General features: G+C 44.3%; 1 protein-coding gene across 10 annotated transcripts in view; it reads left to right on the plus strand.

Moving 5' to 3' along the window:
- The window catches only part of slit1a (slit homolog 1a (Drosophila)), a 416,057-nt gene that overhangs the window by 295,687 nt on the left and 102,865 nt on the right, over positions 1-17,505 (plus strand). For all 10 annotated transcript variants that reach the window (XM_061910189.1, XM_061910190.1, XM_061910191.1 and 7 more), the window contains exon 10: positions 15,419-15,490. In XM_061910189.1, the coding sequence (XP_061766173.1) occupies positions 15,419-15,490 (72 nt within the window). The remainder of the gene's footprint in view (positions 1-15,418; positions 15,491-17,505) is intronic.

Raw genomic sequence — 17,505 nt, forward strand, 5'->3', positions numbered from 1 at the left:
ATGTCTCTTTCATAAATAAATAAATATAAATGATATATATATAAATGAGGTAGATCCCCTCGAGTTGGTCAATTGAAAAGTAGCTCGCCTGCAGAAAAAGTGTGGGCACCCCTGCTCTAGAATGACTGTCGTCAGTCACCCATTTAATAAGTATGAGGGCGTGCTATGAAGCCATTGGCTTTGTCGCCCTCTACAGCACGCACGATCTGCTTGTCAGTCCGGCAACAGGTTGTGTGCAGCTTCCGCAATCACACGTACAAGATTGAAAGGCATACTGGGTGACACAGAGTACACTAATGGTTGTGATATAAACAATTTTAACACTCTTAGTAATATGCGCCACGCTGTGAAGCCACACCAAACAAGAACAACAAACACATTTCGGGAGAACATCCTCACAGTAACACAACATAAACGCAACACAACAAATACCCAGAATCCTTTGCATCCATGACAAATCCTGACTATTTAATACACCCTGCTAGCAGCAAAACCACGCCCCCCATGCGTCGGTAAGGTGGGCGGGGTTGGGGGCGCGGGTGTGTAAAATATATTCAGGCTGTGTCACGGATGCAAAGGATTCTGGGTATTTGTTGTGTTGCGTTTATGTTGTGTTACTGTGAGGATGTTCTCCCGAAATGTGTTTGTCGTTCTTGTTTGGTGTGGCTTCACAGCGTGGCGCATATTAGTAAGAGTGTTAAAATTGTTTATATCACAACCATCAGTGTACTCTGTATCACCCAGTATGCCTTTCAATCTTGTATGTGTGATTGCTGAAGCTACATACAACATGTTACTGGATTAAAAATCAGTTTGTACATTTTGTTGAAGGTGCCAAAGGCAATGGCTTCACAGCACGCCCTTATTCTTGACATCAGGATGAACGCCATTGGATGTTTGTGAGAACGTTGGCGGCTCCCATTGTCTTCATTACTCTGTGATACGGGTTTAAATAGCTCTGTGAGTGGTAAAGGTGGCCGACCTCTAATGTAATTCAATGGGTGGGTGGCAGGGGGTTGTGGGTCTGATAAATCGTTGGTTCGGGTGGACGGCGGGTGGACGGCGGGTGGATGACGACTTTGGTGATGCGGTTGCGGATGATATAATTGCCTATCGGCGCATCTCTAGTTCACACGCTATACCTCTAGCAAGGGGGCATACTATAGAAATGATGTGCTTTAGAGTAGTCACTGTGCCTACACACAGCCATTATTGTCATTAGTACGCCTCACACTGCACAAGTGTGAATATTTAGTGTGCGCCATTGTTACAGTGTCATGTTTTGTGGTCACGTTCTGTTCGGTTTTGGATTCATTGGGCACTCTTGTTTGTTTCGTCACCATGCCAACCCGTCAGTTTTCACCGTGTTTTGTGTCCACGTCTCACGCACCTGTCATCACTGCACCTATTTAAGCCTGTAGTCGCCAGGCAGTCAGCCTGGCGACATCACCCTCTACGCACCCTTGATACCTGATTGCTCACTTCTTGCCATAGATTTGTGCTTTTCACGTCACACTACGTGTTTTCTTTTTTGTTGTCCATAGTTAAAGTTAGTTAAAGTACCAATGATTGTCACACGCACACTAAGTGTGGTGAAATTTGTGTTTTCTTCAATTTCATGACTATTTACATTGTAGATTGTCCCTGAAGGCATCAAAACTATGAATGAACACACGTGGAGTTATGCACTTAAGAAAAATAGGTGAAATAACTGAAAACATGTTTCATATTCTTGTTGTTGTTATGCTATGCTCGCGGCGGTTTGATGAGGTCATCAAACGTCGCCAGTAAACCTGTCATGCTGCAGTCGTCAACTCCTGTGATGTGTGTGGGAGAGGGGATCGGGGAAAGGCTGCTGACTGGGAGACGCAACTGTTCTGTACTTTTCCCTTGGTCCGTGTTTTACCGGATTTGTACCTCTCTGTACAGCGGCGTTAAATGTAATTATTTTACTTTTTGAAACCCATCCATCCATCCATCTTCTTCCGCTTATCCGAGGTCGGGTCGCGGGGGCAACAGCCTAAGCAGGGAAACCCAGACTTCCCTCTCCCCAGCCACTTCGTCTAGCTCTTCCCAGGGGATCCCGAGGCGTTCCCAGGCCAGCCGGGAGACATAGTCTTCCCAACGTGTCCTGGGTCTTCCCCGTGGCCTCCTACCGGTTGGACGTGCCCTAAACACCTCCCTAGGGAGGCGTTCGGGTGGCATCCTGACCAGATGCCCGAACCACCTCATCTGGCTCCTCTCGATGTGGAGGAGCAGCGGCTTTACTTTGAGTTCCTCCCGGATGACAGAGCTTCTCACCCTATCTCTAAGGGAGAGACCCAAACTCATTTGGGCCGCTTGTACCCGTGATCTTATCCTTTTGGTCATGACCCAAAGCTCATGACCATAGGTGAGGATGGGAACCTAGATCGACCGGTAAATTGAGAGCTTTGCCTTCCGGCTCAGCTCCTTCTTCACCACAACAGATCGATACAACGTCCGCATTACTGAAGACGCCGCACCGATCCGCCTGTCGATCTCACGATCCACTCTTCCCCCACTCGTGAACAAGACTCCTAGGTACTTGAACTCCTCCACTTGGGGCAGGGTCTCCTCCCCAACCCGGAGATGGCATTCCACCCTTTTCCGGGCGAGAACCATGGACTCGGACTTGGAGGTGCTGATTCTCATTCCGGTCGCTTCACACTCGGCTGCGAACCGATCCAGTGAGAGCTGAAGATCCCGGTCAGATGAAGCCATCAGGACCACATCATCTGCAAAAAGCAGAGACCTAATCCTGCGGTCACCAAACCGGAACCCCTCAACGCCTTGACTGCGCCTAGAAATTCTGTCCATAAAAGTTATGAACAGAATCGGTGGCGGAGTCCAACCCTCACTGGAAATGTGTTCGACTTACTGCCGGCAATGCGGACCAAGCTCTGGCACTGATCGTACAGGAAGAGAGTCCGGTACCCCATACTCTCTGAGCACTCCCCACAGGACTTCCTGAGGGACACGGTCGAATGCCTTCTCCAAGTCCACAAAGCACATGTAGACTGGTTGGGCAAACTCCCATGCACCCTCAAGAACCCTGCCGAGAGTATAGAGCTGGTCCACAGTTCCACGACCAGGACGAAAACCACACTGTTCCTCCTGAATCCGAGGTAGCCTCCTCTCCAGTACACCTGAATAAACTTTTTGAAACCAATACCGATAATTTCCGATATTACACTTTGAAGCGTTTATCGGCCGATAATACTATCGGACATCTCTAACAAACACCGTCATGAAGTTGTGTTTCTGGAAGACGCTGTGCAGAAAAACTCAATGACACAAACTGGTTGCCAAGAAAAAGCACTAAAGCCACTTTGGCCCCGCAGAGCGCCGCCGCCATGTGAGGGCGAAGGAACCGCCGCGCCGTCACATTGCGGCAAATTCACAGACACATGGGGACAGGCAGACTAAAACAGACCGCCGGAGCACGGCCACCGCAGGAATCTGTGGTCTGGAATCACTGCCATCCCAAGAATGTCAATTGCCGCTATAGCGCCGCATATGTGGAGGACGGACACACTGGGGGGTGGGGGGTGCAGACCATGAGACATTGACATTTTGGTGGTTTATGTTTCACAAAACACTCCGTGCCATAAACATAGCAACGTGGGCCTCAGAGGCATGCGGTGAATCAGAAATGTCCTTAATTGAATGATTAAATTGTGTGGAAATGGTCCCCTCGTTTTTAAGAGCTTGTGGTTGCAACCATCGTTAGTAATCCGCAGCTTTCGAATGATCCCCGTTTCCTCCACCTTTCAACGGTCCTCACCAGGTAGCGAGAGGTGGTTGTATCTCCTGTCGGTATAGCTCGGTTGGTACGGTGGCCGTGCCAGCAACTTGAGGGTTCCAGGTTCGATCCCCGCTTCCGCCATCCTAGTCACCTTTACCCACCTGCTCCCAGTGCCACCCACACTGGTTTAAAAATGTAACTTAGATATTGGTGTTTCACTATGTAAAGCGCTTTGAGTCGCTAGAGAAAAAGCGCTATATAAATATAATTCACTTCACTGTCCAGTGTGGCAGGACAAGCACACGTAGATTAGTGGTTAGTCATGGATAAAGCTAGAAATATCTTCCCCGACTATGCATAACATGGATGACAGCTTGGTGACGGCAGGGTGAAACCAAAGCAGTCAAATCCGAGGTGACACAGAAGATCTGGTATCGATCCACACCTCGCAGTGTGGAATAATGACACGTTTGTGGGCGATTTTACGCTACGATATTCAACTAGTGTCTGGTGTAAGGTAAAAAGTACAGTGGAACTGTCATGATCCGAGTGGCGGATCATGACATATTCTGGTTTTTGTTCTGTTTTGTATCACATCTGGTTAGTATTCGATTTCCTTAGTTCCTGGTGGCACTTCCTTTTTTTTTTTTTTTCCCCGTTGCCATAGTTACGTATTTGTGTCACCTGCCGTTTGTTTTTCTCACACACCTGCTCTGTGATTCTCTCCTTATTTATGGTAAAATGGTAAATTGGTTACACTTGTATAGCGCTTTTTGTACCTTCAACTTACTTCACCAAGTATTATTTATTTATTTTTATTGTTATTACTTATGGAGTATATTGTGAATAAATTGAGAACAGGAAGTGAACAAAAATTTTAGCAACTGCTATGTAACGGAAAGGGTGTAGGATTAAATAAGCTCTTAGACAAACTTTATTGATCCACAAGGGAAATTGTTCCACACAGTAGCTCAGTTACAAAGGATGGAAAGTGTAATGATAGAAAGGACAATGCAGGTATAAAATAGACTAAAAATGTACCGTAGTAGCAATATAAAATATAACATATTTGTAATATTTACATAATATATGTACAGTATTTTATATATACTGATATATGAATATATAACAATTACCATGTAACAGCTGCAGCATAAAATAAAGAGTAGAACCAGCAGAAAATAGACGTTATAAATTGGGATGATAAATCCTTTAAAATGTAATATCGGAAATGATCGGTATCGGTATCAAAATTATCGGTTTCTGTTTCAAAAAGTAAAATGTATGACTTTTTAGGGAGAAGTAGAGAGCGCCAATAAAACTTAAAGGCACTGCCTTTGTGTGCCGGCCCATTCACATATTATTTACGGCTTTTCACACACACACACAAGTGAATGCAAGGCATACTTGGTCAACAGCCATACAGGTCACACTGAGGGTGGCCGTATAAACAACTTTAACACTGTTACAAATATGTGCCACACTGTGAACCCACACCAAACAAGAATGACAAGCACATTTCGCGAGAGCATCCGCACCGTAACACAACATAAACACAACAGAACAGATACCCAGAACCCCTTGCAGCACTTGCTCTTATGGGACGCTACAATATACACCCTACCCCTACCCCTTGCCCCAACCTCGCCCATCTCAACCTCCGAGAGAACATGTCCCAAATTCCAAGCTACTGTTTTGAAGCATGTTTAAAAAAAAAAATAATGCACTTTGTGACTTTAATAATAAATATGGCAGTGCCATGTTGGCAGTTTTTTCCCATAACTTGAGTTGATTTATTTTGGAAAACCTTGTTTTATTGTTTATTGCATCCAGCAGGGCATCACAACACAATTAGGCATAATAATGTGTTGATTCCACGACTTTATACATCGGGATCGGTTGATATCGGAATCGGTAATTAAGAGTTGGACAATATCAGTTATCTGCAAAAAAAAGCCATTATAGGACATCTCTGATTATAAACAAAGAGAGGTCTTCCTACTCCTTTTTGAACATGTTGAATAGAAACCTCAGATTCAGGAGGAGCAGTGTGGTTTTCGTCCTGGTCTTGGAACTGTGGACCAGCTCTATAAGGGTCCTTGAGGGTGCATGGGAGTTTGCCCAACCAGTCTACATGTGCTTTGTGGACTTGGAGAAGGCATTCGACCGTGTCCCTTGGGAAGTCCTGTAGGGAGTCCTCAGAGAGTATGGGGTATCGGACTATCGCTCCCTGTATGATCAGTGCCAGAGCTTGGTCCGCATTGCCGGCAGTAAGTCCGACCCGTTTCCAGTGAGGGTTGGACTCCGCCAAGGCTGTCCTTTGTCACCGATTCTGTTCATAACTTTTATGGACAGAATTTCTAGGCGCAGTCAAGGCGTTGAGGGGTTCCGGTTTGGTGACCGCAGGATTAGGTCTCTGCTTTTTGCAGATGATGTGGTCCTGATGGCTTCATCTGGCCGAGTGTGAAGCGACTGGGATGAGAATCAGGACCTCCAAGTCCGAGTTCATGGTTCTCGCCCGGAAAAGGGTTGGGGGCCATCTCCAGGTTGGGGAGGAGACCCTGCCCCAAGTGGAGGAGTTCAATAACCTCGGAGTCTTGTTCACGAGTGAGGGAAGAGTGGATTGTGAGATCGACAGTCGGATCGGTGCGGCGTCTTCAGTAATGCGGACGTTGTATCGATCCGTTGTGGTGAAGAAAGAGCTAAACCGGAAGGCAAAGCTCTCAATTTACCAGTCAATCTACGTTCCCATCCTCACCTATGGTCATGAGCTTTGGGTCATGACCGAAAGGATAAGATCACGGGTACAAGCGGCCGAAATTAGTTTGGGGCTCTCCCTTAGAGATAGGGTGAGAAGCTCTGCCATCCGGGAGGAACTCAAAGTAAAGCCGCTGCTCCTTCACATCGAGAGGAGCCAGATGAGGTGGTTCGGGCATCTGGTCAGGATGCCACCTGAATGCCTCCCTAGGGAGGTGTTTAGGGCACGTCCAACCGGTAGGAGGCCATGGGGAAGACCCAGGACACGTTGAGAAGACTATGTCTCCCGGCTGGCCTGGGAACGCCTCGGGATCCCCCGGGAGGAGCTGGACGAAAGGGCTGGGGAGAGGGAAGTCTGGGGTTCCCTGCTTAGGCTGCTGCCCCCGCGACCCGACCTTGGATAAGCGGAAGAAGATGGATGGATGGATGGAATAGAAACGGGAAATTGTGATGTATCAAGTTTTTTGCAAGCGTGTTCCAAAAACACTGAAACTCTTTGGATTAGAAACAAGCTGTAAAAAGACTAAAATAATGTTAGGGTCGGCACCGACCCGTTTTAGTTTTTAAATGCATAAAAACACCACATACATTAGTTTTTTTGCATCAAAGCTTTTTGACTTTGTCAGGAACCTCTTTGTCAACAAAATAAAACATTTTAATTTGTTTCACTAAATTATAAAATGCTCTGGTAGAAATTATGCCCTTGGTGTTGTTAGGGTCGGTTTTGACCCAGTTATAAAAATAAGATGATAAAGCAATGATAAGAGCCAAAACTGAACACACTGACAGCCAGCTCCTCTCCCAGTCATGTGAGCTTTAGTGGATTCTCATTTTACCTTGTTATCCTGTACAAAAACAAACAAAAGACGGACACTAAAAGTGTCACTTTTTGCCACTCTGATTTAGTTTTTTTATTAGTTTTGGAACTAGTAATCTATTTCTCTTGGTTTCATTTGCTTGATTGGTTGTTGTTTGTTTGATGTTGGATTTCTGTCGCTGAAAAAAATACTTTTTAGCCTTTTTCTTGAAGTAAATATATATGGGTCGAAATTGACCCGTAACACCATAGATGTTACTATAGTTAAAATTATTAAAATGAAAAAATTAATAAAACACATTTATTTAAGAGATGTGTTCTAATACCCCCTTAGTAATAGTTAGGTAACACAACAACCTTTTTTTTTATTTATATGATTCTCTTGAGGTTCGTTTTACCATTTTTAAAAATTGAAATCGAGGGGTATACTGACAAAAAAAAAGGCCCAATGGCCCAAACCGTCTTCAGTAATGCGGACGTTGTACCGATCCGTTGTGGTGAAGAAGGAGCTGAGCCGGAAGGCAAAGCTCTCAATTTACCGGTCGATCTACGTTCCCATCCTCACCTATGGTCATGAGCTTTGGGTCATGACCGAAAGGATAAGATCACGGGTACAAGCGGCCCAAATGAGTTTCCAGGTCTCTCCCTTAGAGATAGGGTGAGAAGCTCTGCCATCCGGGAGGAACTCAAAGTAAAGCCGCTGCTCCTCCACATCGAGAGGAGCCAGATGAGGTGGTTCGGGCATCTGGTCAGGATGCCACCCGAACGCCTCCCTAGGGAGGTGTTTAGGGCACGTCCAACCGGTAGGAGGCCACGGGGAAGACCCAGGACAAATTGGGAAGACTATGTCTCCCGGCTGGCCTGGGAACGCCTCGGGATCCCCCGGGAGGAGCTGGACGAAAGGGCTGGGGAGAGGGAAGTCTGGGGTTCCCTGCTTAGGCTGCTTCCCCCGCGACCCGACCTTGGATAAGCGGAAGAAGATGGATGGATGGATGGAATAGAAACGGGAAATTGTGATGTATCAAGTTTTTTGCAAGCGTGTTCCAAAAACACTGAAACTCTTTGGATTAGAAACAAGCTGTAAAAAGACTAAAATAATATTTAACCTTCGTCTTGTTTTAGTTTTTAAATGCATAAAAACACCACATACATTTGTTTTTTTGCATCAAAGCTTTTGGACTTTGTCAGGAACCTCTTTGTCAAGAAAATAAAACATTTAAATTTTTTTCACTAAATGATAAAATGCTCTGGTAGAAATTATCCCCTTGGTGTTGTTAGGGTCGGTTTTGACCCAGTTATAAAAATAAGATGATAAAGCAATGATAAGAGCCAAAACTGAACACACTGACGGCCAGCTCCTCTCCCAATCATGTGAGCTTTAGTGGATTCTCATTTTACCTTGTTATCCTGTACAAAAACAAACAAAAGACGGACACTAAAAGTGTCACTTTTTGCCACTCTGATTTTGTTTTTTTATTAGTTTTGGAACTAGTAATCTATTTCTCTTGGTTTCATTTGCTCGATTGGTTGTTTGTTGTTGTTTGTTTGATGTTGGATTTCTGTCGCTGAAAAAAATACTTTTTAGCCTTTTTCTTGAAGTAAATATATATGGGTCGAAATTGACCCGTAACACCATAGATGTTACTATGGTTAAAATTCTTAAAATGAAAAAATTAATAAAACACATTTATTTAAGAGATGTGTTCTAATACCCCTTAGTAATAGTTAGGTAACACAACAACCTTTTTTTTATTTATATGATTCTCTTGAGGTTCGTTTTACCATTTTTAAAAATGGAAATCGAGGGGTGTACTGACAAAAAAAAAGGCCCAATGGCCCAAACCGTCTTCAGTAATGCGGACGTTGTACCGATCCGTTGTGGTGAAGAAGGAGCTGAGCCGGAAGGCAAAGCTCTCAATTTACCGGTCGATCTATGTTCCCATCCTCACCTATGGCCATGAGCTTTGGGTCATGACCGAAAGGATAAGATCACGGGTACAAGCGGCCGAAATGAGTTTGGGGCTCTCCCTTAGAGATAGGGTGAGAAGCTCTGCCATCCGGGAGGAACTCAAAGTAAAGCCGCTGCTCCTTCACATCGAGAGGAGCCAGATGAGGTAGTTCGGGCATCTGGTCAGGATGCCACCCGAACGCCTCCCTAGGGAGGTGTTTAGGGCACGTCCAACCGGTAGGAGGCCACGGGGAAGACCCAGGACACGTTGGGAAGACTATGTCTCCCGGCTGGCCTGGGAACGCCTCGGGATCCCCCGGGAAGAGCTAGACGAAGTGGCTGGGGAGAGGGAAGTCTGGGTTTCCCTGCTTGGGCTGTTGCCCCCGCGACCCGACCTCGGATAAGCGGAAGATGATGGATGGATGGATGGGCCCAAACCAAAAATATTAAAACCAATGTTTTCAAGGATAAGGAAGCCTAACGAGGTAACCAAGAGATGAGAAACAAATTGGATGATAGATAATTGTTTTTAGTGTATTTTACAGCTGATTTAAGACATGGGTCAAAACCGACCCGTTAACATAAGAGATGGTAACAGAGAGCTAACACAAGAGGAAGGTTAAAAGGCACACAAAATAGCACTGAGCACCAAGAAGTGGGTCGGAAAAGCTTTAACAAGCTTTCAAATGATCCCCGTTTCCTCGACCTTCTAACGATCTTCACCAGGTAGCAAGAGGGGGCTGTATCTCCATTTGGGTTTTTTTTTTGGGGGGGGGGGGGGGGGGGGGGGTCTTGGTGTGGCAGGACAAGCTAACAGAACCCCAGCTGGCTCCTGCAGAGCCTTGTTAAGAACACTTTTAAAAGCTGTCAACTGACCTGCAGATAAACAGCCCCCGTGCCAGCCACACCGGGGAATTGGGTCCGGGGGGCCCGACTTAAGTAGCAGCTTGGAACACGCCGGACATGCACGCCCACACTAATGGCCTCTGGTGCTGCCCGCTCCCCTGCGGCCAGCTGACACTGATTAGACTCCGCGAGCGGGGGAATGTTTTCATTGTCTTGACCGAGCGCGACGGTTATTGTTTGCAGCTTTTCATACGATAGCGTAAGTGCTGGAAAGTCTTAACACCGGAGAAGAGGCCCCCCCCCACACCTCCTGTAGTCCGTTTCCACGCCACTTTAGTATGCCGAATGTTTATTGGTTCTGAGGATGTTATGACTGGACCTATCACAGCTGGGGAATAGATCTGGCTTCATATAATCAGGTCAGTCGCCAGAGGTCGGAGGTGAACGGGGGCTCAGGACGCTCCGTTGCCACGGCGACGTCTATTGTTTGGCTCTTTAGCGCCGCTTTATTTATTTTTTTAATTTATTTATTTTTTGTCCTGAAAAGTTGATGTAGATGCCCATATCGGCTGTTCAGATTTACTTTACAAAAGAGAAATGTAGGAAACTTCTCTTGTTGCCTTATTTGAATTTGACTTTATTTAGGGCTTCACGGTGGCAGAGGGGTTAGTGCGTCTGCCTCACAATACGAAGGTCCTGCAGTCCTGGGTTCAAATCCAGGCTCGGGATCTTTCTGTGTGGAGTTTGCATGTTCTCCCCGTGACTGCGTGGGTTCCCTCCGGGTACTCCGGCTTCCTCCCACTTCCAAAGACATGCACCTGGGGATAGGTTGATTGGCAACACTAAATTGGCCCTAGTGTGTGAATGTTGTCTGTCTATCTGTGTTGGCCCTGCGATGAGGTGGCGACTTGTCCAGGGTGTACCCCGCCTTCCGCCCGATTGTAGCTGAGATAGGCGCCAGCGCCCCCCGCGACCCCGAAAGGGAGTAAGCGGTAGAAAATGGATGGATGGATGGATAAATGTATTTATATTATCATTTGGTGCAGGAGGGGATAGAAAGAGGAAAAAAAAGGAAGACAGAGGGGGAAATTGTGGGGATAAGAGGGGGGATTGGACAGAGAGACAAAAACAACAGCAGCAAACACAACAATAACAACAACAATAGAACACCAGCACATACGATACGTACAAATATGATCGTAAAAGTGATAGCAAAGAAGCAGTTAGTGAAATAAATAACAATATAGAAATGACAATAACCATTTTTACACTACAACTGGAGCAATACAAATACCAAATCCAAAAAGCGCTATTGATCATGAACAATACCAATAGTTGACCTCTATTATCAACAATACAGTTGTTCAAATGCAACAATACGTATACATAATGATAACTAGAAAGATAAAAAAATAAAAATAAAAGGAATACCGAAAGATGGAGGGGAAGAGAGAGAGAGGCAACCTACCTTGTAGATTGTTATAGGAACAATGGGTTAAGCTTTGTCAGTATGCCATGTGTTACCCAGTTTACCTTAGGGCAGGGTTAAACTGGGTAACACATGGCATACTGACAAAGCTTAACCCATTGTTACTATAACAATCTACAAGGTAGGTTGCCTCTCTCTCTTCCCCTCCATCTTTCGGTATTCCTTCGGTATTAGTTTTTCCAGCCCCAACCCCAGTCTCTCCTCCTGGCTGCTGCTTATAACAGAGCGACAGGTGATTAGATAACAAGGCCCAGGTGGGCCATCTACGCACCTGTCGCTCAGTTTACCTTAGGGCAGGGGTAAACTGGGTAAATATATTTCCGCAAGAGCCATATAATATTTTTTTTAACACTGAAAACAACTAAACGCGTGCATTTTCAAGTAAGACCAACATTTCTAGAGTATAATAAGTCTCTTATTCTTTGTAATAACATTGTTATTCTGAAGCTAACTGTGGAGGGGGCGTGGCCTGCGGGCCTGCAGCGACAGGTGCGTAGATGGCCCACCTGGGCCTTGTTATCCAATCACCTGTCGCTCTGTTATAAGCAGCAGCCAGGAGGAGAGATGGGGTTGGGGCTGGAAAAACTATTGCTGGAAAGCAACTGAGAGATTTATTGAAAAATAAAACAATATTGTAACCCTGAAACAGGCTCTCATGTCGGTGCTTGGGGGTCTGAAGACCCCGCAGGAGGGCAAGTCCCACACTAACCAATAATAAATAAATCACTTCTTACCATTGGTGCAACTTCTTGAACTGGTGCGGTAGGAAACGGATGGACGGATTAAAAATGCATGAGAATAATTGATATTTTGAAAAAAAAAATTTAACATTGTGATTACAAGCGGAATTGTTCATTACTTATCGCGTTAAGCAACGTCAGCTCAGATTTACCCGAGAGCCAGATGCAGTCATCAAAAGAGCCACATCTGGCTCTAGAGCCATAGGTTCCCTACCCCTGCCCTAGGGCAACAACGTTGATATATGTTTGATGAAACGTGATTTAGTGGCTCCCTGAAATTTTTCAAAAATGTATGAAAATAAAAAAAGATGGGGAAAAAAATACATTTTTATTTTAATAGGGTTTCTCTGGGAGGACAAACATGACACACACCTTCCTAATCGTTAGAAATCCCACTATTTATATCAAACATGCGTTTCTGATGAGAGTATTTGCCGAGTGCCATTTTGTCCTACTAATTTTGGCAGTTCTTGAACTCACCGGAGTTTGTTTACAAGAATAACTTTCTCCAACAATGCAACTCAGTCTTTGTCTCATTTTGTCCACCAAACTATTTATGCTGTGTGTGAATGCACAAATGTGAGCTAAGTTGAAGTTATTGACTTGTGTGGAGTGCTAATCAGGCATATGTGGTCAGTGCATGACTTCAAGCTAATCAATCAATCAATCAATGTATTTTATTTCGGCAATCTTCACATAAAACAAAGAACAACAACAAAAAGAGAAAAAAAAACACTCATTTGAGCAATGATTGAGCCGAAAGGGTGTAGGTTGAAGCAAAGCTTATATAAACCTACCCCATCACAACAAGAACAAGGTTCAAAATATATAAAATCTAAAACATGCTTCACTTATATTACTTTTTTTTAAAACAATATATAAGCAACATATATGTAGCACACGTCTCATATACACAGTTTAACATTTAAATCAAACATATACATTTGTACACTTATATGTATATATATATATATATATATATATATATATATATATATTATATATACACAATTTATTCAAATTCCATATAAAGTGGTAATATATACATTTTAATATAACCTATATGTATAATTATGCAATCATAAATTGTATTTATGTACATATTATATATTGTTGTCTTTCTAAAACAATGTTTGCTCTTCTTTCTTACATTTACTAATGACAAATGATTTAAAAAGCCTTTTAAACTGGTTTATGTTGGTGCTGTGTTTTATTTCATCCTTTAAACAGTTCCATATTTTAACCCCTGCTATTGTTATACTCATTCGTTTCTGCGTTGTTCTACAATGTTGGATCTTAAAAAGCAGTTCTCCTCTTAAATTATCCTCTTAAATTAATCAATGCTAACATGCTATTTCGGGTAGCTTTATAGAGACTAGAGAATAGAATAGAATAGAACGTTCTTTATTGATCCCTGGGGGAAATTCAGCACCACAGTTCGCTCACAATAGACAATAATAATTATATATAATATATGAATAGTCTAAATATATTCTACATATATTCTACATTTAAGTGCAGTCAAGGAAAATATGCATTATACAGTCTGATGGCTGTCGGTATGAAGAGCCTCCTGTGTCGTTCCGTGTTGCATTTAGGGAGTCTGAGCCTTCCACTGAACGTGCTCATTCTCTCCGCAAAGTCCGAGTGTAGTGGGTGGGAGGTTTTGTCCATAACGGCTTGGAGTGTAGCTAGACTTCTCCTTTTTATGTATCTCCTTATGTACATATTGCATCATTATGCCTCACTTGTATGTATATTTGAGCTCATTTAATTTCCTATGTCCTCTGTTTATTTAATTTGTATCTGCATATATTTATATCTGATGGCTTCATCTGGCCGGGATCTTCAGCTCTCACTGGATCGGTTCGCAGCCGAGTGTGAAGCGACCGGAATGAGAATCAGCACCTCCAAGTCCGAGTCCATGGTTCTCGCCCGGAAAAGGGTGGAGTGCCATCTCCGGGTTGGGGAGGAGACCCTGCCCCAAGTGGAGGAGTTCAAGTACCTAGGAGTCTTGTTCACGAGTGGGGGAAGAGTGGATGGTGAGATCGACAGGCGGATCGGTGCGGCGTCTTCAGTAATGCGGACGTTGTATCGATCCGTTGTGGTGAAGAAGGAGCTGAGCCGGAAGGCAAAGCTCTCAATTTACCGGTCGATCTACGTTCCCATCCTCACCTATGGTCATGAGCTTTGGGTCATGACCGAAAGGATAAGATCACGGGTACAAGCGACCGAAATGAGTTTGGGGCTCTCCCTTAGAGATAGGGTGAGAAGCTCTGCCATCCGGGAGGAGCTCAACGTAAAGCCGCTGCTCCTCCACATCGAGAGGAGCCAGATGAAGTGGTTCGGGCATCTGGTCAGGATGCCACCCGAACGCCTCCCTAGGGAGGTGTTTAGGGCACGTCCAGCTGGTAGGAGGCCACGGGGAAGACCCAGGACACGTTGGGAAGACTATGTCTCCCGGCTGGCCTGGGAACGCCTCGGGATCCCCCGGGAAGAGCTAGACGAAGTGGTTGGAGATAAGGAAGTCTGGGCTTCCCTGCTTAGGCTGCTGCCCCCGCGACCCGACCTCGGATAAGCGGAAGATGATGGATGGATGGATATCTGCATTTCTCGTGACATATTATCTATATGTAATATTGCCTGCATTTCAGCTTGCATAGGTTATTATAAATCCTTTTGAAGAAGACAGCCCGCCATTTTCTTTAACTTGGACCTTTGGCCATTCTGAGCCAGTAATATCTAAACGTTATCTCACCCTCTGAGAAGCCTCTGTTTTACTAATGTTTTCCAATGTTGTAAAAATGGGTAGAATAAATAGTATATTTCAACATTTCAAGATTTGTGTAAGCCTGCGACACAGTCATTTTGATAGTAGGCTAATATAGACACTTACGTCATGTGTTGCCTTCATTATAACACTTATATACGGCTTTTCAGTTTTTGCGGCTCCAGACAGATGTTTTTTTTTTGTATTTTTGGTTCAATATGACTCTTTCACCAGTTTGGGTTGCTGACCTTTGGGCTAACCGCTTGCATCTCCTGTGCTCCCCAGACGTCTGGAGCAGAACGGGATTAAAGCGGTTCCTCCCGGAGCCTTCTCGCCCTACAAGAAGCTGCGCAGGATGTGAGTATGACTTCTCTTTCCCCTGCCAAAAAGGACGTGAAGCGCCCAAAAGAACATATTCCCCGCCATCCGCCGTCATAATAACAGCTCTGATCTTGCCATGCTGTTTCGCCGGTATTCCCCTGGCGAACGCCGTCCGCCCCGTGTTGGAGCGTTGCGTCTGCGTGGGCAAGAATGTAAGCCGGGACTGGTCGGGGAGGATGGAGGGACTTGAGAGCGTCAGTGAGGCTTGGCTCTGTGCAGAAGTGTTAGAACACTGACAAGTCGGTAGTTGAGCTGTCCGGTCACTTAGTCAGCCGCAGTCAGGCCAGTGGTCCTGACCGACTCAGTGGTTCTCAAACTTTGGTACGGGCTCCATCTATAGTCGTGGTCAAAAGTTTACATACACTTGTAAAGAACATAATGTCATGGCTGTCTTGAGTTGCCAATAATATCTGCAACTCTTTTTTTTTTTGTGATAAAGCATACTTGCCGACCCTCTTGGATTTTCCGGGAAAGTCCCGAAATTCAGCGCCTCTCCCAAAAATCTCTCGTAATTCAACAGAGCTGGAGGCCGCGGACACTGAGTGGGGACAGCCTGTTTTCACGCCCGCTTATATAAACAGCTTGCCTACCCAATCACGTTACAACATCTACGGATTTTAATAAAAACAACTGCACACACAAGTAGACGAAGCAGAAGAACGAGGAAGTTACAGCCATGGCGACGCCGTCTGCAATAGAGTGATTCTGTGATGTCTGTTGCCATCTCCTGGTGAATGTTGGCTATAGCGTTATGGGGTTGCTTTTTGATTGGCCAACGATTAATGTGGTGTTGCGCACCTGACGGCAACTTCGGCAAGTGACTCTCGCCAGTACGCAAATGGCAGAAAAAGGTTACTCAAATAGTGAAAGGTAAGTGTTTTTTTTTTTAGTAACCAGCAAGCACAATACAGTTAGTAGAACAACTGTTGTTTTATTACTGTGTATTTTATAGGTGCGGTCTGAAATTCAACAATTTATTTTATTTATATATATATAATAAAATAAATGTATATAGCTAGAATTCACTGAAAGTCAAGTATTTCATATACATATATATATATGTATATATATACATATATATATATACATATATATATATATATATATATATATATATATATATAGTACATCTGAACATGACATGACAATCCACAACAAAATAGGAGCGCAGGACAAGAACTAAAACACTGCACACAGGACAACACCAAAATACTCAAAGTAAGTCACAGGGTGATGTGACAGATGGTGACAGTACACCTATGAGACAAGAGCTATAGTGATGCATTTTTGGTTATGGTTTGAATTAATATCCAACAATTGCGAGAAGTTCTTTTTACTGTCAATATCGGCCGTTTCATTTTTTTTATGTTTTCTGCTGGAGGTGAAGCTTAGGAATGCATATGCAAAACGAAGCTAAAACTGAACTGGTTGCAAAGTAAAAAAAAAACAGAATGCTGGAGGACAGCAAAGACTTACAGCGTGTGGAGCAGCAGACGGCGTCCACAAAGTACATCTGTACATGACATGACAATCCACAACAAAATAGGAGCGCAAGACAAGAAGTAAAACACTACACACAAGAAAACATCAAAAAACTCCAAATAAGTCAGGGGGTGATATGACAGGTGGTGACAGTACACCTACTTTGAAACAAGAGCAAAAGTGATGCATGCTTGGTTATGGTTTGAATTCATATCCAACAATTGCGAGAACGACTTTTTACTGTCATTTTTTTTTATGTTTTCTGCTGGAGGTGCAGTTTAGGGATGGCTATGCAAAACAAATTTAAAACTGAACTGGCTGCAAAGTAAACAAAAACAGAATGCTGGAGGACAGCAAAGACCTACAGCGTGTGGAGCAGCAGACGGCGTCCACAAAGTACATCCGAACAAGACATGACAATCCACAACAAAATAGGAGCTCAAGACAAGAAGTAAAACACTACACACAAGAAAACAGCAAAAAAGTCAAATTAAGTCAGGGGGTGATGT

Source organism: Nerophis ophidion, linkage group LG09, assembly GCF_033978795.1.
Source record: "Nerophis ophidion isolate RoL-2023_Sa linkage group LG09, RoL_Noph_v1.0, whole genome shotgun sequence".
Classification (NCBI taxonomy): Eukaryota; Metazoa; Chordata; class Actinopteri; order Syngnathiformes; family Syngnathidae; genus Nerophis; species Nerophis ophidion.